The sequence below is a fragment of the Phasianus colchicus genome, chromosome 39, assembly GCF_987193195.1.
Source record: "Phasianus colchicus chromosome 39, bPhaCol1.hap1.1, whole genome shotgun sequence".
Taxonomy (NCBI): domain Eukaryota; kingdom Metazoa; phylum Chordata; class Aves; order Galliformes; family Phasianidae; genus Phasianus; species Phasianus colchicus.
This window is the reverse complement of record NC_143474.1, coordinates 469,777-495,603: the sequence shown is the minus strand read 5'-3', so window position 1 is coordinate 495,603 and position 25,827 is coordinate 469,777. Positions and strand designations below refer to the sequence as shown.

The window sequence follows — 25,827 nt, the reverse complement described above, 5'->3', positions numbered from 1 at the left end:
GGTGGGATGTTCACTCGGGAGGGAGTGAACAGAAGGCTTTGTCCTGGCCAGTTTAACCAGTAGTTGCATCCTCCCAGCAGAAAGCTATGCCCTTTGAGTCTCGTGCCACCTCTGCACTCACTGCAATCAGCACGGCCACTGTGGTTGGTTTTTCACGTTGGCATTCAGAGTTGGAGGCCCTTTGTGCTTCAGCATCGTCAGCGTGAGTGGTGGGACTGGGATGTGGTGGGAATGGTGCTGTGATGGGTGTGCTGTGAGTGGTGGATGCCTCTGGGCTCTCCGTGCCAGAAATGCAGGGCAGGTTAAACGGCTGTATGTACTGGTTGGCTGGATGGAATGGAGATTACGTTTAGCAACAACGAGGCGGGTGCAGATTAAGTGACAAGGAAATAAAGTGGTTGTCACTGTGGGAGTCTACCATACGCCACCCAGCCTGGATGATGATGCTGATTTGTTTCTGGGTTTGTTTGGATTCAAGAGGATGTCTCAGGAGTGCAGCTCTGAGAGTCATGAGTTTTATTTGACACACGCACACATTCATGCACTTAGATAACTCTATATGCAGCAAGCAGAAGTTCCCCAAGCAGGTACAATTATGACTTACCGACCTTCTAGAGACAGACAAAGTGCTGAGCAGGAGGATGAGATGGAACATGCCCACGGTGGTTTCACTAGGTATTGCCCATGGTGCGTCCTCCCAGGATCCACCACAACCTCCCTCCTGTTTTTATTCTCTCCCAGTGTCTGCAAGGTTTTTTTAACTCGCACACTGCAGCTGCGTGGCCAGCATAGGATACAGAGGCACAGCAGAGCAACTTCCCGCAAAACAAGTTCAGCTTCTTGCAAAACAATGTAAACCTGCAAGGTCAGCTTCTTGCAAAACAAGCTAAGTCAGCCGTAACCACTTTCCCAGAATCCTTTCTTCCAAGTCAGGAGCATTCTTTGGTCAGAACCTTCGGATCCCTGACGCATGCCACTGCATGTTCTTCGTTTGGAACACGGTGTTACTGCGCTACTTTTACTGCAAGTCCACAAAAAGCACTCTGCATAGCTTGTTGTACAAGTTGTAAGAAGCATGAAATATTGCACACAGAAGAGTGAGGAAATATAGGTCCAAGATACAGCCTATCTGTATTATCTTCTTCTGTAGTCCTCATCCCCAGTCCCAGGTTGAAAAAGGATTCCATCCCAAGATGGAAGATCCCTTAATTTATCGAGGTGGCTTTGGATGGATTAGGAATGGTCCAGAAGTTTCATGCAGCAGAGTCCATCAAAGTCCTGGCATCCATGGCCATGGGTGAGCAGTGGGAAATTGACAGCTGCACCGTTCTGAAGTGAGGTGGTCCTGACACTGTCTACATCTATGAGAGTTTCCAAATGGCAAATGAAGCAGCACTGCTAAATTTTACTAAGCCAGCAAGCTAACCTATTCAATTGTGTTAATGCTGCAGCTACACCCAAGCCTGGAGCGCCAAGGCAGCCACGGCAATGGTTTGGGCAGCAGGTGCAGCTATAAACTCAAAATCCAGCAAGAAAGAGTGAAATTTTCACATGGGTCACCGAGTCCCGAGTCTGTGTTTTTTTTCCACTGCCATGCAATCACCGTGGTGATTTTGGATATAAAAACAATGAATCATTCACTGGTACATTGCCCTCCCAGGGCCCCAGCAGGTACAACTGCCCAAACCTGATCCCCACAGATAAAAAATCTGCCCTTCGGCGGGGACATTAGAGTGTTACAGCCCATTGATACGGTAGTTGCAGCGTGATTACACCACACTGAGTCATTCAAATAAGTCAATTTTGTTGAGTAGACAACTGTAGTTGGGGCTCTACCTCTCGGGTAGCTGTCGGTGTGCCAACAGCTTATGTTAGGCATGAAGTTGGTACACTAGTCAGCGTATAGTGTCACCAGGATCTAGAGATCCTCAGGAGCAAGAACTGGAATTCCCAGCGCATGGCAGGAAAGCCATTTGTTCTTGCTATTCAGGCCATTCTGGAGTACACAAGAGTCATTTTCAGTCCGTGGTAATCCAACCAGGCAGGTCAGGAATTGAGTTTGACGGGGTTGCAGTACTTACACACAGCGTATCTTGTCCGGTTGCATTAGCCAGGGTAACCCAAACATTGCTTGCACGATTGCAATACCTGTAGCAGGAAAGAAGAACAGGAAGAACACAGATTAATGTTGTGTCCCATCCCCCCAGCCCCCACCCCAGGGCTCTCCCCTCATGTGGAGATGGTGGGAGGGCACTCGATGCCAAGCACCTGATCTCCTATTTCAGTTTGTTTCACCTCCCTCACCCAGCAAGGCCTTAAATCCATAGTTTCCACAGCCAATTTCTGCTTCCGACTGATTAGAAGAAATTGGTGCAAAGAGACTTAACAGCAAAAGTTTATTATCGTTAAGGAGATATTCCTAGTGGCAGCGCTGGCTGCTGGGGCGGATGCATGGGGGTAATCCTCCTATCATGCATAGCTTACACAAGAGATCTTCAATTTATATATATAACTTGTGCTATGTCTGCAGGCGTTTTCCAAGAGGTGCCCTACATATGTGGAAGTTTCTCAGAGCTATGTTACATACGCACATTTTCCCAGGAGTATGTTAAATATTCAGTGACTGATTCCGGGCAGGACCTCCTATTTCCTTGATACAAAGACTCAGCAGGACTTCCTTATCTTGGTTCAGAGTCACAGCTCTTTCTGTTATCTAAACAAACTGTAGGGCAGGGTAGTAAGCTGAACTATATTGTGATAAGTTGCATCAAGTTAGAGCAGATCAGTCTCTCAGCATGCCTCCTCATTTACAGTGCTGCATCACAATTATCATCCATAACATCTAAAGGCTACTACGGTGTTGCCTATATTACACAACAATCCTATAAGGATATACTAACAGAATATTTTGTGTAATTATTTCTTAAATCAGCTCCCCCCTTTTCAATAAGCTTGCGAGTTCTTTTGCAAAAGCTCATATTGCTTATGCTTAATCACTGTAGGCAATGCCCAAAACCTTTGGATTGATTTCTTAAGTTTATACTAAAAGAAGCAGATTAGATTGTTAATATCAGATTTCTCACTAGCAGCACTAATAAAACACTGTTGATAATATCAGGGAATACCCTACAAAGATGTCCCAGCCATGATGAGCCCTCCCTGCCTCAGTTTGCTGTGAGATCTGTTTCACTTCATTCTGGGCAATTATCATTTTCACTAAGGATTCATGTAAGGTTTTATTAAGCTCTTGAATACATTCTTTAAGCAATTCTCTATGACTCAAAATTTGATAGACATGTGCAATTGTCAATGAATTCCCAATGTTTTGCTGATTTGCTGTTCCTCCTGCTCACAGAAATGAGTACCCCTGCCTGATGATATCATGACACACACCCCAAAATGAGGTATTGTTTCATTCAGTAACACTCGTGTAACTTCTCTCACCTTATTTGACAAGCTTCAAGCCAACTTGAAAAAGTGTCTGTCAGCACCAGTAAACACTGATACTCCCATTTTCCAGAAAGTTCTGAAAAATTTATTTGCCATTGTTTTCCTGGAACATTCCCTGTCCTGATAGATCCCACTTGTACCCTGTTCTAGTATTAGGATTGTTCTTCAGACAGATTTCACACTGTTGAATAACCTATTTCATTGAGTTATACAGATCACAACTGACAGTTGCTTCATTCAATTACTTATAAACAGCATCCACTCCCCAGTGTGTTTTATTATGTTTCTTTAGAACTAATTTCCATAGGATGCACACATCCATCAGGCATGTATGTATATGTGACCAGGTCTCCCGTTTCCTTCCAGAGAGGGTCCACATCTTCCTTTTTATCACTTATACATCTATAGAATCTTCTTGTTCCTCTTTATATCCCTGGCTAGATTCAGTTCTATCTGGGTTTTAGCTATCCTAACCTAATCCTTGGCTGCTCAGACAACTTCTTTGTAGGAAGAAGTTCCCCAACCCCACTAGTCATGGAACCAGGCCAAGCCAGCCCATAAACCACGGACACCTTTGAGCTCTGAGTCATCAAGAAAAAGGACTGACAGTGTGTTCTATGCCACCATAAGGCAAGTTAGGTAACGAAAACATTCAACTGCGTTGGACCAGTTACTAGTCACTGAGGGATTGTGGTTTTAATGTGTGACCATAAGAACTCTGTATCACCGATGACATTAGGCCCTGATTATCTAGCTAGCTTCCTACCCACAGGATCTTCCATGGATGCTGATGGCCTGCACACTGCTGATTTCTTCCTAATATCAAATGTGAGACCTCCCCACTTTAAATTAAAATAAAATTCCCACTCGTATTATCACTGTCTGCCAATGCAAGTGGCACACAAGGTCTGGCAGTGGGTCAGGTAATGACATGACAGCAGTACGTGGACAGCTGTGGTGTTATTTTCTGTTTATTGGTACTGTGGAGCCTGATAATCTCTGGTACATGACAGCAGTGGTTCTGTGGATGTTAGATGGTGTCCCAAAGCCACTACTTTCTATTTAGTGGTACAGCGGAGCCTGGAAAACTCCATTTGATGCCAGCAGTGGTTGTGTGGATGTCAGATGGTGTCTGCAAACCCACGTGCTGGGGGTGCTCCCACCTCCTGATGGATGGTGGAGGGGAGAGGGAGGGCAGATGCCGTGCTGGGGCTGCTAGGCTTTCTCTGTTTCCCCCTGGCAGTGGTTTTCCAAGTGTCTGATGAAGCCTCCAAGCTGACACCCTGAGGAGGCCGCTCCCACCTCCTGAAGGATGGTGGAGGGGAGTAGAGAATGGTACCCAGGGGGGCAATGCTGGACCGCTCACATTTCCCCCAGCAGCAGTTGTTGGTCTGTTGGATAATTCCCCCAAGCCAAGACCCTGGGGGGGCCACTGCCATCCCCTGAAGGATGGTAGAGGGAAGGAGGAGGGCAGTGGAGGTGCCTGAGGGGGCCATTCCCGTCCCCTGAAGAATTCTGCCTCAGAAGGGGGGGGGCTGCTGGGCCGGTCACAGCCCAGTTCTTTACGATGAGAGTGGTGAGGTGCTGCAACCACTGCCCAGAGAGGCTGTGGATGTCCTGTCCATCCCTAGAGGTGTTCAAGGCCAGGTTGGATGGGGCCCTGGGCAGTCTGATTTAGTAGCAAATGGGGAGGTTGGTGGCCCTGCCTGTGGCAAGGGGGTTGGAGCTCCACGATCCTTGAGGTCCCTTCCAACCCGAGCCATTCTGCGTGATGTGTGTGGCTTCGATTCAGCAAACACACCCTCACACACACACGGGCATCCACTGCAGATAATCCCAGCAAGCGAGAAGCAGCAACTCCCTAAGCTGGTGCATTATTGCTTACCAACTGCTGAGAGAGGGCAAACCGCTGAAAAGGAGAAAGAAGGACCATGCTGGCGTTGGATGCGAAGGGCGCTGCCTGCAGGGCGTCAGATGCTTCAAAGGGCACTTCTCTCTCCACCAACGCTTCTGCCAGCGTCTGCAGGGTTCTTTCCACTCAAACGCTGCACCCACGCAGCCAGCACATGATGCCTGTAAGGACAGAAAGGCAGGGTGGTCTTAACTACGATTGAGATGTTGGAGTTACTGGCTCTACCGCTCGCCATGCAGAACAAGCAGCCATTAACTGCTTTTCAATCACACTGTACCTTTCTTCTGCTCTGTGCCAAACTTCAGACCAGAACCCAGCTGGGGTTCAAGCGGAATTGTGGCACTGCCACAGACGCTAGCCAGACCCATCTTGAGTTGCATGCCTCTGGTTCAGCTGGAAGGGTGGGACCGAATACAACCAGTGCCTGGGCCTGTTTAACAGCTGGTTTTGCTTGCTGGAATGCAGCAGCTGCGCACGGTGGGGTATAAAGGAACGACAGCAGCTCAATATACCCCAAAAGTCCTGCAGCTGCCATGGCCCAGCAGGGACTGGGAACGCCTGAACTTCGTCCGTTATTGCACTGACCACATTACACCCAGGAATCTTACCAACAAACCTGGTCCTTGCACTTCTTGTGGGTTCACAGCCCACCGTTTTGCTTCTACGTGAGCAGTTAATGAGTCTACTGCCTGTTCTCACGCTACAGTGCGGCATCACTCCACAAATTCTAACAACGAAAACTCAGATCTCTCAGCTGCGGTCATACACAGAAATGAAGCACACGTAAATATATAAATGGAAGTGAATGGCACTGGGATAGTACCAGTGTAACTGCCTTTCCCACCTGCTTCAACAGCTGGGGCCCAGCTGAGCACCTTCTGAGCCTCGGGACTCAGCGGGAGGGCCTCCTCTATGTGTGTGCTTAACCCTGCCCTCTATGCAGTAAACAACCACGCGGTTACAACAGCCTTGTGAAGGCACTATTTGAACACTACATTATGACAACATTACATCAATAAATACATTCCTCCTGCTCTCTTAGAACTGAAACGCGCAGCACAGCTGCTGCCAGCCCCAGCTGCCAGCCAGACAGGGACACAAACACCTCGCAAAAGTTCCTCCCCTCGCCTTCGCACCTCTTCTCCCCGCTGGGCGGAGCTGAACTTCCTGCCGTCAGTATTTCAGCCCTCTGCCCACCTGACAGCACGGGGCCCGAAGGCGCTCGCTGGACGCGTGCCAGCTGCAGCCATCCGCACCCAGAATGCCTCGGCGGCTGCATTTCCCTCCTCCCCCACCAGGCGGCGCTGCTCCCCACTCAGCTCAGCACGCACCCTGCGCTCCCTTCCAGGGCCCGTTCTCAGCAGCGGGCGCCCTTTGCACAACGCAGCCTGGGCTGCGCTTTGCTGACCTGCTGTTCGGCCGCGTTCTCCACCTGTGCTCCAGTCAGCCCACAGGCTGCCAGCTTTCCAGCGTCCATTACACAGCCCAGTGCCGGAGCTGAGCGCTAAAGGCATCTGCAGCTGCCGGGACAGCCCGAACAAAAGCCTCGGGAGGGGTTTGCACGACCTCAGGTGAGCCGTCAGCCCGGCGCCAAGCGCACAAAAGGTAACGCTGAAAGGGCCGCTAGAGGCAGGTGTTGCCTGCTGGGTCCCCGAAGGGAAACTGCGGGGTGCCGGGGAGGGGGGGGGGGAGGGGAGTGGAAATTCTCCCCCTGGAGGCTTCACATTCACACACTTAAAAGGAGGCATCGGGGAGTTTTAAGCCGGGGGAGGGAGGGATGGGGGCTGTGTTTTGTTACGCTAATGAAGCGCCGCTTTCTGCTGGGTCTCTGCTTCCTTTGCTGGGGCCGTTCGCACATCCTTGCGGTCACACATCCCCACGTTGCTGTCCTGGCGCTCCTTTAACTCAACCACGAATCTGTCTCAGCGAAAGGCAATCTCCGGTACAACGCCAGGCACCACATTGTGTTGAACAGAATTCTGCCAATGGAACGGAGCTGTGCGTAGAAGCTTTACCCCAAAGCCGCCGTAGGAATACGACCATCCCTAAATCCCTGAATAAAGGTCCTAATAAGTCTTCTGTGCAGTCATACCATGGGTTCTGCGTGGGGTTGCAGTCCGTCCGGCTGGCCGTACGTTCCCTTGAATCGCACCGGGCAACGTACTCGGGGGCGACCCTACGTACCCAGTGCGATCCATTCCGAACTGCCACAGGCACCCACTAACTGCCACATCTTTCTCACCAGACATCTCGCCAGATATAAACTTGGTGGCTCTGTGCCATGGCTGTCTTCTCGCCACAAGCTGCACATCTCTCCACATGGCACTACTCATGTGCCTAGCTGTACTAGAGAATCACATGGCATTGGACAAATGGACCGCTGCCCAGGGGGTGCCTGTGCCATCGTCAGCACTGACTGTTGTGGATACGTTCCCGACGTTTCCAACACAGAATTGCTGTGATGACACAGATGGAGACCCAAAATGTTCAAATCATCCCACTGGGTAGACACAATCGGACCGTGACCCAGTTCTCCAGTTGTGGCTGCCTGGGTTCAACCCAGTCTTCATCACTCCCCTCGTTAGAGGTGTTGAGGAGCTGTAACGCATGCCTGACTCAGAAAGGGCAGATCCGTGCTGAGGAGCTTTGCTGTCTCCCACAGCAGTTGCGGGATGGATAAGGGATGTGGCAAAAGAAAATGGATTTAGTTGTGAAAAAGGGAAGGCTATTGCTTGTGGGGTGTTAGCCTAGAAAGGGACACAACAGTGAAGGAAAGGGGGTACCTCAACTCCTCCACGCTCAGATCCAGCAAACATCCCCCCACCCGCACATTTCTTCCCCTCACCCTGACAGGGAGAAGGTGCAAGGCCTGGAGAACAAAGAGAAGTGCCCAGAATGAACGGGGCTGCCTGGCCAAGAAGGGACCGGTCAGCACGTTAGCAATTGTAGCCCATATGTATAACTATATGTATATAGACCTTCCTTAAGGAAGGCGGTGAGATTGTTTTCTTACCAGTGGAAACAGAACCAAATGCTGCGAGCCACACAGCCATGGCAGAAACGTGTCACCTGGCAGAGGGTTTCCAGTGGCTGTGACACAACCCATTTTGCATGGGACTCTCCCTTGCATGGCCACTCAACACAGCAACTGCAGCTGGAAGAGAGCAATATGCATAATTCCCATGCAAAGAAGGAGAAAGAGGATTGAGTTTGGCCGCAGAGCTCTTCCTCTACTCAAGGGATTTGTAAGGTTCATCAGCACACAAAGCCACAGGGTGGTGACCAGGCTGGGGCTCTGGCTGAAGCTCTGCCCACATTCACATCTATGGAGGCTCTGTATCTTGTGTGGCTGTGCTGGTAGGAAACAAGGCTGGAATTGCTTCTGAAGGCTCCTGTATCTTGGGATGCTTCTACAGCCTGTGCGCGCTGTGGATGTGCTTGTGGGTGTTGGACTGGATCTGCATTTAAAGCTCTTCTCACGCACAGAACACTCATAGGGTCTCTCCTGTGTGGAAGCACTAGTGTTGCTGCCATTCAGAACTGCTTTTGAACTTCTTCCCACAATCAGAGCACTTGTATGGGCTCTGTGCTGAGCGTATGCACTGGTGGTTAATGATGCTGGAATCTACTTTAAAGCTCCCACAAAGCTCAGTGCATGGATCCTGCTTTTTCTTCTGGCTCACATCCTTGCTCCTGGGTTCTTCAGGATACTTTTCACCTATGTTGAAGTCCAGTGGGTTCCTTCCTGTCTTTACCAGACACTTTCCCAGGGGATTCTTGATGCACTCACCCTGACCTTGCTCCAGGCCTCCTTGGACATCCCTCCTGATTTCTTCCACACAGACACTACCCAACCACCTTTCAGCCACTCCACTTTCCTGCAGATCCTCCAATACATCTGCAATCCGAGTTCCTGTTGGATGACAGAGAAAATCCAGAAATAGCACATGGTGCCCCAAATATTACCCAGCCCCAACCATCCTTCCTCCCCCCACCTCACCTGGGCTGAGGTCCCCTGGCACAGCCTCAGGGCTCACACATATGGGATCCATGGGACTTCCCCTCCTTCAAGCAGGGAGATCGCCACGGGTTTGTGGGCTGGAAGTGGAGCTTCAGTGAGAGAAACAGGGGAGATGAGAGCATTTCCATGATTCAGACACAGGGTCTGTTCAACAATTCCAGTCTGTGCGGAGAAACCATAATTTGGGCGTGAATGACACCGGGCTCACAGCTACCTTTAGAGCAAGGAATGCCTTTAAGACTCTGAAAATTATGAAGGGACATTTTCTTTAAAATTCATTTTACATTTTCTCACTTGAGAACCAGTGAGTTCATTTGGCTGGAAGCCTTAGAAATGCCTCGAGTGTGAGAAGGGCTTTGTGCAGAGCGCAGAGCTCCTCACGTGCATGAGATGGCACTCATGGCACAGGTGCTACAAATGTCCCATCTGTGGGAAGATCATCAACCACAGCTCCTACCTGATCAAGCACCCTGGGATCCACTCAGGGTAGAGACCATAGAAATGCCTGCACTTCAGGAAGAGCTTAATCCAGAGCTCCATCCTCATTAAACATTGCCCAGGCCACATGAGATGGTGGCCCTGCAAGTGTCTCTGGTGCAGGAGGAGATTATCTCAGGGCTGGCACCTCGTTTCTCCTGGGAAAACCCCCAGCGGAGGGAGAGACCTTGAGGATGCTGGAGAGCTCAGGATGACAGAAACCCCAATGCTTCTTGGAGGGTTTGGTTTCGGTGCCAACACAGGAAGGGTTTGCAAAGGAGATGACATCACTGGCACCCTCTGTACAGGGGACGTGACTCAGGAGCTTCAGATGGCCTTTCCTTGCTGCCCAAAGCAGCTCTCTCACCATGCCCGCTTTCCTCTTCTGCTCTTCCTGCCAGCAGCTTTTTGATGCCATTTCCTAAGGAGAAGCGGCTGTGTAGGGATGTTCTGTGTGTCTGTGTGCTTGTGTTGCTCTTAGTAATCTGTGAGTGCACTGATGAATCTGAGAGGGGTCAGGAGAGCAGTAACGTGGCTCTTGGAGGTTTTCTGAGAATCATCTGTAGTGGAAAGGGAAGGGGATGAATAAAGTAGCTGAGTTGTTCTGAAGCTTTCTTCACTGTAGTCTTGTGTTTTGTTCTTAAAATAAATGTCAGCATGTGGAATGAGGAGAGGGAAATAGTGCAAGGAGGGTTTGATTTTGGTGCCTCCTCCAGCCCAGTGCTTGCTGCTGGGGGAGGCATTTCTTTCACACAACCCTATCGTCCTTCCTAACCCAATGTGCTGCACATTGGTTCTACTGCTCTTCCAGAATGCTTTGATCAGCTGGTCAGAGCAGCTGTGACACCAAGCCCTGGTTGTCTCCTATATAGCTACAGAAAGCTGAGCTTATTCTTTCTCAATGCACCATCCCAATTTTCTGGAGGTGGTGTGAGCAGAAGGCAGTGCAAACCCACATGGTGCACAAGCAGCTCATTCCCACAGCAAAGAGATATCAGAGTGCTGTGTACGTCCAGCAGAAGCCCGTGCCCTCTGTGTCCCACATGTCCTCTGCATGGAGCTTACACTTGGCTGTGATGTGGTGGAGAGCCTCTGGGCACTGATTAAGGGACAAGGAAGGAAAGTGGGAATCTAGTGTAAGCCACCCAGCCAGGAGGATGATACCAAGTAATTATTCTTTGCGGAATTAAGGGATATGTCTGGAACAGCATCACTCGCCCTAGGCACTGTGGCCCGTCTGCACTGGTCACTTGTTAAGAGGCATCTCCTAAGAGCACAGGTGCAGGCAATTTCAAAGTGCTGCAAGGCAAGAAGCAGGACAGAAGTCCAGCTCCTCTGAGCAGAGATTTTCTTCCAGAGTTGGTGTGGAAGGGAAGGTGAATGGACACACGGAGTGAGACCAGGCTACATGGGAGGAACTGACTACGAACCTTCGTGGAATGTGCTGCCCCACTTGCAGGCATGTAAATGTATGGGCTGTGGGGATTATCCAAGGGTCTTGTGAATCTCAACGCATCCCAGGTGACTGGAAGCTGGCAAACATCCCAGTTTCCAAGCAGAGCAAGAAAGAAGAGCTTGGTAATTAGTAGCCTTTGAGGCAAGACCTGATCTGTCCGCTTGCTCAGAAAGAATCACTTCTAAGGTCCTTTTCCAGACGTCGTCTTTCTGTTGTTCATTCAACACTGTCACTCCCTGCACATGAATGACGGCCGAGGTGACCACATTCACAACCCCTCCAGTTAGATGAAGGCGAACCAACACTCAAGATTCATACACAGGTGGAACACAACGTCAGCTTTATTAGGAGATTTCTACAAAACATTTATCCTACGTTTCCATCCTCTCACCCTTGTATCTGTCTAAGCTATATTGTTTATAGGAACTTCACGTATGCCTTGAGGTAGTAAAAACAATAAGAGAAAAAAATAATCATGAAAAGGAAGAAGAGAAATTAAAGGGGGCAGGGAGATCATCAGCCTTGGATCCAGCACCAAGCGTGCTGATGGGGACGCTCCACACGGTAAAGAATGGCAGCAGCAGCACCTAGAAGCAGGGCCAGCAGCAGAGGTAGGGCACACCTGACCTCCCCCCCAGCACCCACTCATAATACCAAAGGAAAAAGATAGATCCCATCACCCCTATTTGAAATCGGAGTTGCCTCCAGTCCTAGACACTGGACTACATCCAAATCAAAGGAAGTCACACCAGGCCCCCTCCTGAAACTTGACCATTTCAGGGGTGTTGTTCTGGACTCTTCCAAGAGTGGCTGACACATCCGTCCAATTAAGGGAAGGGACACCCAGCTCCTCCCTGAGACTTAATTGTCTCTCAGGGCATTGTTCCGGCTCACACTAACAGGCACTAACATCTCATCCCAAACACCACCCCATGGCTCAAACGTTCTGAGGTCTCCTTCAATAATGGTGATCTCCACATAGCGGTTAGCAGGTGAGAAGAAAGAGAGATGAGGCGGCCTACCATTAAAAAACAAAAAAAATCAAATCCTAAGATTGATATTCCCAAGCCATTTCCCCCACCCCCTGCATCCCAGTGATTTCAGCAGTGATGTGATCCACGGCTGTGGATCAGTCCATCAAAGGAGTCTTTTGGCTGCATCACCTGAAAAAGCTCTCCAGTCTTCCTGGTGAATCACACTGGAGCTGGGGAGAATGGCCCCACTTGGAGCCTCTGGCAGAAACCAGAGCAGTTCCCAGCATCTCACTTGTTAAACAATTCATGTAGATGTGCACACTGTCATAACATTTATCCTTTATCTCAGCAAAAAGCCTCATCTCAACCTATAAGTTCTACTTCATGGGGTTTCTTTTTGTTCTCTCCTGCATCCCAAAGGCAAGGAGAAGAGTCAGAAAACGACTGCTGGGCGGCCTGCTGGTTTAAACCACAACACACTTCTGCTTTCTGTTTCCTCTGCGCATATGCTTATGGGATTTGAGACTAGAACTGCTTCTAAAGCCCTTCCCACACTCAGAGCACTTGTAGGGTCTCTCCTGTGTGGATGCGCTGGTGGAGGATGAGGTGGGAACTGCTTTTGAAACTCTTTGAACACTTTGAACACTTAAAGGGTTTCTCTCCAGTGTGGATGCGCTGGTGTACTATGAGGTTTGTACTACTCCTGAAACGCTTCCCACACTCAGAGCACTTATAGGGTCTCTCTCCTGTGTGGATGCGCTGGTGTACTGTGAGGTGTGAACTGCTCCTGAAACTCTTCCCACACTCAGAGCACTTAAAGGGTCTCTCTCCTGTGTGGATGCGCTGGTGGTGGGTGAGGTGGGAACTTCTTTTGAACCTCTTTCCACAATCAGGACACTGAAAGGGTCTCTCTCCTGTGTGAATGCGCTGGTGAAGAACGAGGTCATAACTGGTTCTGAAACTCTTTCCACACTCAAGACACTTATAGGGTCTCTCTTCCGTGTGGATGCTCTTGTGGCGCGTGAGGTTGTATTTCCATTTGAAGCTCCTTCCACAATCAGTACACTTGTGCAGTGGTTCCTCTGTGTTCACATGCTGGTGGTTAACAAACTCAGAATCACTTCTAAAGCTTTTCCCACATTCAGTGCAATGCTTCTGCTTTTTCTTCTGGCACACTTGCTTACACCTGGGGTCTTCAGGCTTCTTTTGTCTTCTGCTGAAGCCGAGATGGTTCCTTGCTCTCTTTCCTGAACGCTTTCTCAGTGGCTTCTTGAAGTGATCTCCTTGCTCCAGGCCACTCTGGACATCCCTTCTTGCTTTCCTTACTGATGCACTACTATACTGCCTTTCGGCTACACCAGTTTTGTGCAGATCCTCCTTAAAATCTGTGATCACAGCTCCTGATGGATTGCCTAAGAAATCAAGAATTAGCACATGATGCCAACAGTGGTCTACTCATACAAGGCGTCCTCCGTCCCTCCGCTACCTCACCTGGGCTGAGGTCTGTAGTCACAGCCTCAGGGCTACGCACATCCAGGATGCAGGGGTCTTCCCCTCCTTCACACAGGGAGATCAGCATGGGTTTGGGGGCTGGAAGTGAAGCTTCAATGACAGAAACATTGGACATAAGAATGTTTTCCTGATTCTGGCACCGCTGCTTGTCCAACTACACCACTCTGTGTCCCTCCCCAAAGTGAAGCCGCAATTGGGGCCTGAATGACACTGGGCAATCACACAGACATTAGAATGTATTTGTTGAATTTTTCCAAACTGCTTTACGCCCAAGGCTTCAAAAATGCTTATGGGAGTGGAATAAAGAGACAATAAATGCTAAAGAGATAACCTCATGGAGCTGGAGTGGTCTGACTGCTGGAGCTACTGGCACCACGCACCGCAACGGCACAAGGGCTGTTTGCAGGGAGATGGTTCTACCTCCTGGTTCTACCCGCCCTGGCTGATGCCTGCTTGCCAGCACTAACTCAGGGTCTTGTATTCAGCAGTGATGTGATCCATGGCCATGAATCAGTTCATCAAGGTAGCCTTTTGGCTGCATCTCCTGAAAAAGTTTCTCTACTCTTTCTGGTGATTTCCCTTGTGTTTTCATGGGCCTCATTATGGTAGTGGTGGCACTGCAGATGGTGATACAGCATTCTCCTTCAGTTCAACAGCCCTCGCACCCTGTGTGTTTTTGACAGCAATATGTCTAGCACCAGTTGGTTTTGCAAGGCCACCTTGGATACTTGTTGAACCTTTACATTTGGTTCTCCAGAAACATCTTCTGTCCAGCTACTTAGCACATGGACCTACCAGGTTAGGTTCTCCAGGGCAAGCTGGTGTCAGATAATAACTGTGCTTGGTGCCAAAGTTGTTTCAAACGTCAGATGCGCTCCATATCCCAGGGGTATGAATCAGGCCATTGGCCTGCATGAAGCCACACCGCAGCACTGCTGTGCCAGACGTGCTAGAATTCCCATATGAACTGGAGTCAAAGGCCGTCATGTGGTATGCCACAGATGACATGGCTAATGCGCTTTTCTCAGTCCCTCTGGCAGCATCGTGCAGGCCTCCATCTGCTTTCACTTGGAGGGACGTGCAATACACCTGGAATCGACTGCCCAAGGGTGGAAACACAGCCCTACCATTCGTCATGGGCTGACCTAGACTGCACTGGAACGGGGAAGCTCCTAAACACCTGCTGTACACTGACCACATCATCGCGTGGGGCAACACAGCAGAAGTCGTTTTTGAGAAAGGGAAGAAAATAATTCAGAACTTCTTAAAAGCCAGTTTTGCCACAAAGCAAAGGAAAGTCAAGGGACCTGCACTGGAGAATCTGTTCTTAGAAATAAAATGGAAAGATGGACACTGTCAGATCCCCGTGGATGCGATCAATTCAAGAACTGCTCTGCCTCCTCCAACCAGCAAAAAGGAAACACAAGCCTTCTTAGCTGCTGTGGCTTTCTGAAGAATGCATTTTCTGGATTACGGTCTGACTGTAAACCCTCTCTATCTTGTGACCTGGAAGAAGAATGACTTCACACGGGACCCTGAGCAGCAGCAGACTTCGAACAAATTAAAAAGGCCATAGATAGTTCGTGCAGTAGCCCTTGGGCCAGTGCAGACAGGACAAGATGCAAGAAATTCACTCCACACAGCAGCTGGGGAGAACGGCCCCACTTGGAGCCTCTGGCAGAAGCCAGAGAAGTTCCCAGCGCGTCACTTGCTATACAATTCATACATATATGCACACTGTCGTAACATTTATCCTTGTCCTTTATCTCAGTAAAAAGCTTGAACTCAACTCTTAAGTCCTACTAAGATCTTTTCTTGGTTTTGTTCTCTCCCCCAACCAGCTGGGAAAGGGAGGAGTGAGCGAAGGACTTGATGGTGCTGAGCCACCTGCTGGGTTACACCACAATAGGCTTCTATAATCACTTTCTTCTGTGTACTTGCTTGTGGGACTTGAGTCTAGAACTGCTTCTAAAGCTCTTCCCACGCTCGGGGCCCTTGTAGGTTCTCTGTCTTGTGTGGATGTGCTGGTGGCGGATGACATTGGAACAGCTTTGGAAGCTCTTCCCACACTCAGAGCACTTATAGGGTCTCTCTCCTGTGTGGATGCGCTGGTGTACTGTGAGGTGTGAACTGCTACTGAAACTCTTCCCACACTCAGAGCACTTAAAGGGTCTCTCTCCTGTGTGGATGCGCTCGTGCTGGGTGAGGTGGGAACTGCTTTTGAACCTCTTTCCACAATCAGGACACTGAAAGGGACTCTCTCCTGTGTGAATGCGCTGGTGAAGAACGAGGTCATAACTGGTTCTGAAACTCTTTCCACACTCGAGACACTTATAGGGTCTCTCTTCCCTGTGGATGCTCTTGTGGCGCGTGAGGTTGTATTTCCATTTGAAGCTCTTTCCACAATCAGTACACTTGTGCAGTGGTTTCTCTGTGTTCACATGCTGGTGGTTAACAAACTCAGAATCACTTCTAAAGCTTTTCCCACATTCAGTGCAATGCTTCTGCTTTTTCTTCTGGCACACTTGCTTACACCTGGGGTCTTCAGGCTTCTTTTGTCTTCTGCTGAAGCCGAGATGGTTCCTTGCTCTCTTTCCTGAACGCTTTCTCAGTGGCTTCTTGAAGTGATCTCCTTGCTCCAGGCCACTCTGGACATCCCTTCTTGCTTTCCTTACTGATGCACTACTATACTGCCTTTCGGCTACACCAGTTTTGTGCAGATCCTCCTTAAAATCTGTGATCACAGCTCCTGATGGATTGCCTAAGAAATCAAGAATTAGCACATGATGCCAACAGTGGTCTACTCATACAAGGCGTCCTCCGTCCCTCCGCTACCTCACCTGGGCTGAGGTCTGTAGTCACAGCCTCAGGGCTACGCACATCCAGGATGCAGGGGTCTTCCCCTCCTTCACACAGGGAGATCAGCATGGGTTTGGGGGCTGGAAGTGAAGCTTCAATGACAGAAACATTGGACATAAGAATGTTTTCCTGATTCTGGCACCGCTGCTTGTCCAACTACACCACTCTGTGTCCCTCCCCAAAGTGAAGCCGCAATTGGGGCCTGAATGACACTGGGCAATCACACAGACATTAGAATGTATTTGTTGAATTTTTCCAAACTGCTTTACGCCCAAGGCTTCAAAAATGCTTATGGGAGTGGAATAAAGAGACAATAAATGCTAAAGAGATAACCTCATGGAGCTGGAGTGGTCTGACTGCTGGAGCTACTGGCACCACGCACCGCAACGGCACAAGGGCTGTTTGCAGGGAGATGGTTCTACCTCCTGGTTCTACCCGCCCTGGCTGATGCCTGCTTGCCAGCACTAACTCAGGGTCTTGTATTCAGCAGTGATGTGATCCATGGCCATGAATCAGTTCATCAAGGTAGCCTTTTGGCTGCATCTCCTGAAAAAGTTTCTCTACTCTTTCTGGTGATTTCCCTTGTGTTTTCATGGGCCTCATTATGGTAGTGGTGGCACTGCAGATGGTGATACAGCATTCTCCTTCAGTTCAACAGCCCTCGCACCCTGTGTGTTTTTGACAGCAATATGTCTAGCACCAGTTGGTTTTGCAAGGCCACCTTGGATACTTGTTGAACCTTTACATTTGGTTCTCCAGAAACATCTTCTGTCCAGCTACTTAGCACATGGACCTACCAGGTTAGGTTCTCCAGGGCAAGCTGGTGTCAGATAATAACTGTGCTTGGTGCCAAAGTTGTTTCAAACGTCAGATGCGCTCCATATCCCAGGGGTATGAATCAGGCCATTGGCCTGCATGAAGCCACACCGCAGCACTGCTGTGCCAGACGTGCTAGAATTCCCATATGAACTGGAGTCAAAGGCCGTCATGTGGTATGCCACAGATGACATGGCTAATGCGCTTTTCTCAGTCCCTCTGGCAGCATCGTGCAGGCCTCCATCTGCTTTCACTTGGAGGGACGTGCAATACACCTGGAATCGACTGCCCAAGGGTGGAAACACAGCCCTACCATTCGTCACGGGCTGACCTAGACTGCACTGGAACGGGGAAGCTCCTAAACACCTGCTGTACACTGACCACATCATCGCGTGGGGCAACACAGCAGAAGTCGTTTTTGAGAAAGGGAAGAAAATAATTCAGAACTTCTTAAAAGCCAGTTTTGCCACAAAGCAAAGGAAAGTCAAGGGACCTGCACTGGAGAATCTGTTCTTAGAAATAAAATGGAAAGATGGACACTGTCAGATCCCCGTGGATGCGATCAATTCAAGAACTGCTCTGCCTCCTCCAACCAGCAAAAAGGAAACACAAGCCTTCTTAGCTGCTGTGGCTTTCTGAAGAATGCATTTTCTGGATTACGGTCTGATTGTAAACCCTCTCTATCTTGTGACCTGGAAGAAGAATGACTTCACACGGGACCCTGAGCAGCAGCAGACTTCGAACAAATTAAACAGGCCATAGATAGTTCGTGCAGTAGCCCTTGGGCCAGTGCAGACAGGACAAGATGCAAGAAATTCACTCCACACAGCAGCTGGGGAGAACAGCCCCACTTGGAGCCTCTGGCAGAAGCCAGAGAAGTTCCCAGCGCGTCACTTGCTATACAATTCATACATATATGCACACTGTCGTAACATTTATCCTTGTCCTTTATCTCAGTAAAAAGCTTGAACTCAACTCTTAAGTCCTACTAAGATCTTTTCTTGGTTTTGTTCTCTCCCCCAACCAGCTGGGAAAGGGAGGAGTGAGCGAAGGACTTGATGGTGCTGAGCCACCTGCTGGGTTACACCACAACAGGCTTCTATAATCACTTTCTTCTGTGTACTTGCTTGTGGGACTTGAGTCTAGAACTGCTTCTAAAGCTCTTCCCACGCTCAGGGCCCTTGTAGGTTCTCTGTCTTGTGTGGATGTGCTGGTGGCGGATGACATTGGAACAGCTTTGGAAGCTCTTCCCACACTCAGAGCACTTATAGGGTCTCTCTCCTGTGTGGATGCGCTGGTGTACTGTGAGGTGTGAACTGCTACTGAAACTCTTCCCACACTCAGAGCACTTAAAGGGTCTCTCTCCTGTGTGGATGCGCTGGTGCTGGGTGAGGTGGGAACTGCTTTTGAACCTCTTCCCACACTCAGAGCACTTGTAGGGTCTCTCCTCTGTGTGGATGGGCTGGTGGACAATGAGGTGGGAACTGCTTTTGAAGCTCTTCCCACACTCAGAGCACTTAAAAGGTCTCTCTCCTGTGTGGATGCGCTGGTGTATTGTAAGGTGGGCTCTCCATTTGAAGCTCTTTCCACAGTCAGAGCACCTGTGCAGTCTCTCCCCTGAGTGTATGTGCTGGTTGCTAGCAAATCTGGAATATCTTTTAACGCTTTTTGCGTGCTCATTACTTGAGTTCCGTTTTTTCTTCCGGCGTACTTCTCTCTTCCTGGCATCTATAGGCTGCTGTTGACCTGCACTGAGACCCACCGGGTTCCTTGCTCTCTTTCCTGGATAGTTTCCCAGTGACTTCTTGAAACGCTCTCCTTGCTCCAGGCCACTTTGGACATCCTTTCTCCTTATTCCCACAGAGACACTACCCCACTGCCTTTGGACCACACCAATTTCCTGCAAATTCTCTTTTCTATTTGTGATCTCCTCTCCTCCTGGATGACAGAGGAAATCCAGAAATAGCACACGGTGCCCCAAATATTACCCAGCCCCAACCATCCTTCCCCCCACCACCTCACCTGGGCTGAGGTCTCCTGGCACGGCCTCAGGGCTACGCACATCTGGGATCCAGGGGTCTTTGCCTCCTTCAAGCAGGGAGATTACCACAGGTTTGGGGGCTGGAAATGGAGCTTCAGTGAGAGAAACGGAGGAGATGTGAGCATTTCCGTGATTCAGGCACAGCTTCTTATCCACCAAATCTACACCCGACCCCATGGTGAAACCACAATTAGGGCCTGAATGACACTGGGCCAACACACATGGGGTTGGAGCAAAGAATGCTGTCACATCTCTGAAAACTATGGAGGGACATTTTCTTTAACATTCCCTTTAAAACAATTTGTCTGTTTTCTTTCAACTTGCTCAATGTCCAAGGCGTCAGAAAGCATAATGGGAACTGAATACAAAATATTCAATTCTAAAGGAGTAACCAGAGAGTCACATGTTAGCAGGAGCTGGTGGCACCGTGTAATGCAAGAACACAAGGGCTGTTTGCAGGGAGATGGTTCTGCCCTCCATGGCTGATGCCTGCTTGCCAACACTAACTCGGGGGCTTTTATCAGAGTGCTGAACACAATAAGCCCCCATGAAACTCATGCTTCTCTGTGTTTCTTTTGTTACTACGATTGTGGTGTTGGTCAAGAAGTAACTGCATGGTGATTATTCTAGGCCCGGCATGCAGAGGCTCATTCTGCACAGCCAAAGGTGCCCTAACGAGGAGGAAAGGCAGCAAAGCCCTCACCCAGCGAGGCCACGCACTGGTACGTCTCCAGCATCACGTCCCGGTAGAGCGCTCGCTGCGCAGGGTCCAGCAGCGCCCACTCCTCCCTGCTGAAATACACGGCCACCTGCGCAAAGCTCACGGGCTCCTGCAAGCAAAGAGGCTCCTTGCTGGGAACAGCCAAGGCCCAGGGAAGCAGCTTGCACAGGACACAAACTCCCGTCCCAGCCGCTTCTCTGGCCCCAGCACACACCTGCTGCCTGAGGGCACCTCCCTCTCCCCCGGCATTCGCATCCCTCGCCCCTCCGCCTCTCCTGCCTGCTGCCCCCAGCCCCTACCTGACACGGATGTGCTGTGGCCATCTGCTGCTCTCCTGCAGGTGAGATGATCACGGCCGGAAGGCAGAAGTCCAACTGGAGCCTGCAGGGACAAGAGAAATGGCAGGGGAGCTGTGAGGGAACGCAGCAGTCCCTGTCCCAGCCCAGCCCTCCACAGCCCAGCTGCAGGACACTGCCTGCCTGGGGGATGGCACAACAGGTTTTCCACAATGAGGAAGACAACGAGCAAAGCACTGGTAGCACCCTGGCTAAAAGAGATGATCCATCACAAAGCTGTCTCAAACTGTGGGGCTGAAAGAACTGATGGCTGACACTCAGTTCAACAGCTGAGGGCACTTGCACTGTGTGCCTAAGACAAAGCATGGCAAGCAGTCTGTCATCTTACCCCAGAACAGGGAGCAGCCCAAGTGCCCTTGGAGCTCTCCTGCACAGCAGCGGGCTGCACAATGGGATCTCCCCTCAGCTAGGGATGTCTCTCGAGGTCACACCTGCACCTTGACGCCAAGACTCCTTCCTGATAGATATTCTGTAAGAGACTCACGGTTACTTTGGAGCTACAGGAGCTTCTCTGAGGTTATGTCTTAGAGGGACTGTGCACATATGAGTTCTTTGACGTAAGGCGCTTGACCAAGCCTGGGACTGAGAGTGGATCCAGCCATGGCCAGGCTCCTTACCTCTGTGGTTTGCAGACTGCACATAGAAAGGAGGACCACTCTGAGCCTCGTGACTCAACAGGAAGGTCTCCTGTAGGCGTGGCTGTATCCCTATCTGCTATGCAGTAAATAACCAAGTGTATCCAACCATCTCCCATCTTGCTATGCCACTGTTAAATCATTACAACATATTTGTATTATATCAATAAATACAATCCTGCTTCTCCCTTACGAGTGTATATTGTGTTTGGATCCATCTGTGACAAGTTGGTAAAGTCTGCAGAATGGCAAGAAGGGACACAAACTGATTACAAGAGACATGGAGCGCGTTCCAAATTCTCCTGTGAATGTCCTCGTGGCAACTGTTAGAGCTGAGAAGCAAGCAGAGGTCATTAGGGGCAGTAAAAGAGTGCAAAAGCAGAAAGGTATTATCAGCAAAATGTCAGGTTTGGAAGTAACATATGAAGCAAAGGAGAACTGCCCCGCTCCTCCCTGGATGAAAAACGACTGACATTCTGCAATATTTCTGCTGCGCTACCAGGGTCCTGATGGATGATTAGCTTTACATGAGCCTGTAGTGTGCTCTGGCAGATCGGAAAGCAAATGGTATCTTGGGCTCCGTCAGAAGTGATTCTGAAGGTAATGCTTATTCACAGAACAAAGACTTCCCTCTGTCACCTACAATCCTTTATGCCACACATCCTGAACCCTTATAGTTAGATTCCAAACAAATGTGAAATTGCACCAACAACACTGTAATTAAAGGCACTACCTCTACACTGTTCAGGCAAACAGAGGCAGCAGAATTAGTGCTTATTGTCTAACTTAGCCTGCAGTTAAAGAAACAGAACAGTGATACACAAGGAAAGGGAAAGGGGAGTTTTACTGGACGTCTGAGTGGAGAAGCAAGATGAGGAAACACAACATGGACAGCCTGTGCCAAACAGGGGATCTTTCGATTGACTGGAAGCTCGCCTAAAGGAGACCGATACCCAGGAAAGAGCTGCAGAAATACTCTTAGAAAATGGTATGGCCATCCAACAGGAGGTGCAGAGAAATACCTGGTTCACTGAAGAACACTGAATGCAGCCCATGACACACAAACACAATGAGCCTAAGCCCAGATTGCAGCTGCCGGCAGAGCAGCCTGCTGGAGAACCACCTCTACAGATCAGTCAGGGGAACACCTGCTGGCAAAGGGATTCAATCCTCTGGGAGATGTCTGTACATCTTCTCAGGAGTGGAAGTAGCCTTGGGTTTGCTTAAATCGACTAAGCCCTCCAACAGGGGTTGGGAAAAGTACACTGAAGTGAAGGAGACTGACGTAGTTCTCAAATCCACCTACTGCTGATGTTACCTAAAAGTGATAATGGCTCACATTCCTTGGGTAAGGAAGGGCTAAACTGGAAGCAGATGGGATGGCTTACTTCAAACAAACACATTCAGAAATCAACAAAACATCCAACCAAACGGAGATTGTTTTTTCATCTCCTGAGAAGAGAGAGTATCTGACACCACTGCAGCCAAACCAGCCTGTGACGGTCAGACCACCACCTACCGATGCTGTGCTGGTAATTTTAACTGAACTGTGTAGGCAACTTATTGAATAGTAGCAGTGCTGAACAGAACAAGTAAGCATCATGGATTTATCCTTCTCTGAAACAGAGTGACCTGTTCAGAATTCCCCACCGAGACGATTCCCTGCTTTTCTTAGCAGCCTTAGGATGGCAACTGGAAACGCTGTGCTCATGCTGCTACTCTGATAGATACTGGGATAAAGGCACTGTAGTTAACATGAGGACAGAAAACCTCACCATAGGCACTCATTGCCTGTGTTCAGTGTGCAGTGAGTACGAGAACAAATTCTCACAACAAATTCTAACAGGAAGGCAATACACAACACAACAGGTAACGCTCTGGCTGGAACAGATTAACAGCCACAAATCTGTCTCAAAATGAACTGAAAGAACTGATAGCAGAGCCCTGCTTCAACAGCTGGGGCCCAGCTGAGCACTTACTGAGCCTCAGGACTCAGCGGGAGGGCCTCCTCTATGTGTGTGCTTAACCCTGCCCTCTATGCAGTAAACAACCACGCGGTTACAACAGCCTTGTGAAGGCACTATTTGAACACTACATTATATCTACTACTATTATATCAATAATATCCATGCCTCATCAGCTCAGCACGCACCCTGCGCTCCCTTCCAGGGCCCGTTCTCAGCAGCGGGCGCCCTTTGCACAACGCAGCCTGGGCTGCACTTGACTGACGTGCTGCTCGGCCGCGTTCTGCACCCGTGCTCCAGTCAGCCCACAGGCTGCCAGCTTTCCAGCGTCCGTTACGCAGCCCAGTGCCGGAGCTGGCGCAGATGCCGGACGTGCTCAGGGCCCGCAGCTGAGCGCTAAAGGCATCTGCAGCTGCCGGGACAGCCCGAACAGAAGCCTCGGGAGGAGTTTGCACGACCCCAGGTGAGCCGTCAGCCCGGCGCCAAGCGCACAAAAGGGAACGCTGAAATGGCCGCTAGAGGCAGGTGTTGCTGCTGCGTCCCCGAAGGGAAACTGCGGGCTGCCGGGGAGGGGGAAGGGAGTGGAAATTCCCCCCTTGGAGGCTTCACATTCACGCACTCAAAAGGAGGCATCGGGGAGTTATAAGCTTACATCAATCCATGCGTGCAGAGCTGCGGAGCGAGGTCACCTCGTGTCTGCCGTAGTCCAGAGGGAGAAACGCAGTCCCAGCTGCGCTGTGTTACACAGAGCCAAGCGGGCAGCAGAGCACGCTGAGCTCCTCTGCTCACTTCCTCGCTGTCCCAGCTCCAACCCCTTCCTGTGCCCCTCGGAGCCCAAGCCGGGCTGCAACACGCCTGGCAACCGCTGCTCCCGTCCCCTCCTGCTGCTGCTCGCAGGGGGAAGGAGAGCCTCCAGCAGCACGGGGACAGTCGCACACAGCGTCAGGGGATGGGTAAAAAAAGCAGACCTATCGAGTGAGGATGAGGGAAAACAAAATAACAAACCAAACAACGACTGAATAAAATCTAATTAGCATTGATGCCGCTGAATCGATCAAAGTATAACTTCGTTCGCAAACTTCAGGGAGGAACACAGAAACCACAGGAACGCGAGGTCTTTGAAGACAAGCGAAGATAAGTAGAGCCGCTGTTTGCGATATAATGGGTGGGAGTCCCGTGAAGTGAAGAAGGCAGAGCTGCTATTGCGACACGGTACAACCCCATAAAGGTTTCGCAACAGCCCTCAGCCAGCGACCACCAGATGAGCCCAGAGAGCCGACCCGCATTCTAGGACGAATGCTCAGAGGAGGGGGACATCCAATGCAAATGTAACCAATTTCCGAGCAATGGCAGGAATGCGCTCTGCCTATACACGTGCAGTCACCGCTTTCCTAGATGCGCGAGTTAGGAGGAGATATCCCCCTTGCACCCGGCGCCGCAATACACATACCAGCTTTATACCCTTACGTGGGTTATAGAGTGATTCCACACGTCATGGCATGACAAAAATAAATCTGCCCCTGCATTCAAAAGAATCCCTTTTTTTCATGACCTCCCAAACCTGCAGGTCATCCATTAGTCCCCGAGTAGTGCTGCAGCCTTCCCCAGTCCCTGCCTCGAAACGGGGTTCACTGGAAGAGAAAAATGCCTGCAGCTCCTCTGCACGAGCCACCGAGGGCACCTACCTCGGGTGCGGAGCAGGCTGCTCCCACCTCTGGCGCAGGCAACCGGGCTCCTGGGAGTCGCAACTGGGAGAGCAGGGGATGCCGAGTGCCCGCAGCCCGGAGCTGGCCGCACGACGGCCTTGCTGCAGCTCCTGCCGCCGCGGTGCTGCCCGGATGGCTTCCAGCCAGGCTCTGGCCGCTTCGGCACAGCCTCAGCTCCAGGCAGCGATTCCCACAGCGAGCACGCCCCGAGCCGGCTGCCAGGCCTCGGGCAGTTTCACAGCTCGTTCTCAGGGCACATCCGCAGCCGGGGGAGGGAGGGAGGGAGGGACGGGGGCTGTGTTTTGTCACGCTAATGAAGCGCCGCTTTCTGCTGGGTCTCTGCTTCCTTTGCTGGGGCCGTTCGCACATCCTTGTGGTCACACACCCTGTGGTCACACATGCTGTCCTGGCGCTCCTTTCACTCCTCTCAACCACTCTGCCAATGGAACGGAGCTGTGCGTAGAGCTTTACCCCAAAGCCGCCGTAGGAATACGACCATCCCTAAATCCCTGAATAAAGGTCCTAATAAGTCTTCTGTGCAGTCATACCATGGGTTCTGCGTGGGGTTGCGGTCCGTCCGGCTGGCCGTACGTTCCCTTGAATCGCACCGGGCAACGTACTCGGGGGCGACCCTACGTACCCAGTGCGATCCATTCCGAACTGCCACAGGCACCAACTAACTGCCACACCGCACTGACTGCCGTACGTGATACGGGTCGGTCTGTTTCGCCAACCCGGCAAAAGGAATCCTGCCTCGGCGAGAGAAAGCCTCCCGCTGCCGCCCTCGGGCTCGCCAACCCAGCCGGCAGCCGCGTCCGCCCCGCAGAGCACGGCACGCACGCAGCCCAGCCCAGCCCGTCCTGCGGCCGCCCCCTGCCCCGCGCCATCACGGCGGCGGCTCCGCCCCGCCCAGCGGCCCGGCCCAGG

The 25,827-nt window shown here is 50.6% G+C and overlaps 2 protein-coding genes and 1 long non-coding RNA gene across 3 annotated transcripts; all 3 read right to left on the bottom strand.

Moving 5' to 3' along the window:
* Positions 1 to 507: 507 nt before the first annotated feature.
* LOC149913279 (uncharacterized) lies at positions 508 to 25,827 on the bottom strand. Its single transcript, XR_016461347.1, has 3 exons — positions 24,880 to 25,827; positions 5,336 to 5,523; positions 508 to 2,148 (listed from the first exon to the last, which is right to left on the bottom strand). It is a non-coding gene; the product is annotated as an uncharacterized LOC149913279 (long non-coding RNA).
* LOC149913280 (uncharacterized) lies at positions 8,368 to 20,912 on the bottom strand. Its single transcript, XM_090130104.1, is given in 11 exon segments — positions 8,368 to 9,275; positions 9,363 to 9,427; positions 12,771 to 12,863; positions 12,865 to 13,702; positions 13,782 to 13,956; positions 14,667 to 14,901; positions 15,726 to 16,563; positions 16,643 to 16,753; positions 19,500 to 19,610; positions 20,222 to 20,348; positions 20,539 to 20,912. Coding segments are annotated over 11 exon segments (3,351 nt in total). The 5' UTR covers positions 20,902 to 20,912; the 3' UTR covers positions 8,368 to 8,880.
* Positions 16,749 to 19,461, bottom strand: LOC149913281 (uncharacterized; the record flags this gene model as incomplete). The annotated part of the gene is made up of 1 exon (XM_090130282.1): positions 16,749 to 19,461. A coding segment is annotated over one exon (879 nt), but the record flags the coding sequence as incomplete, so codon positions are not given.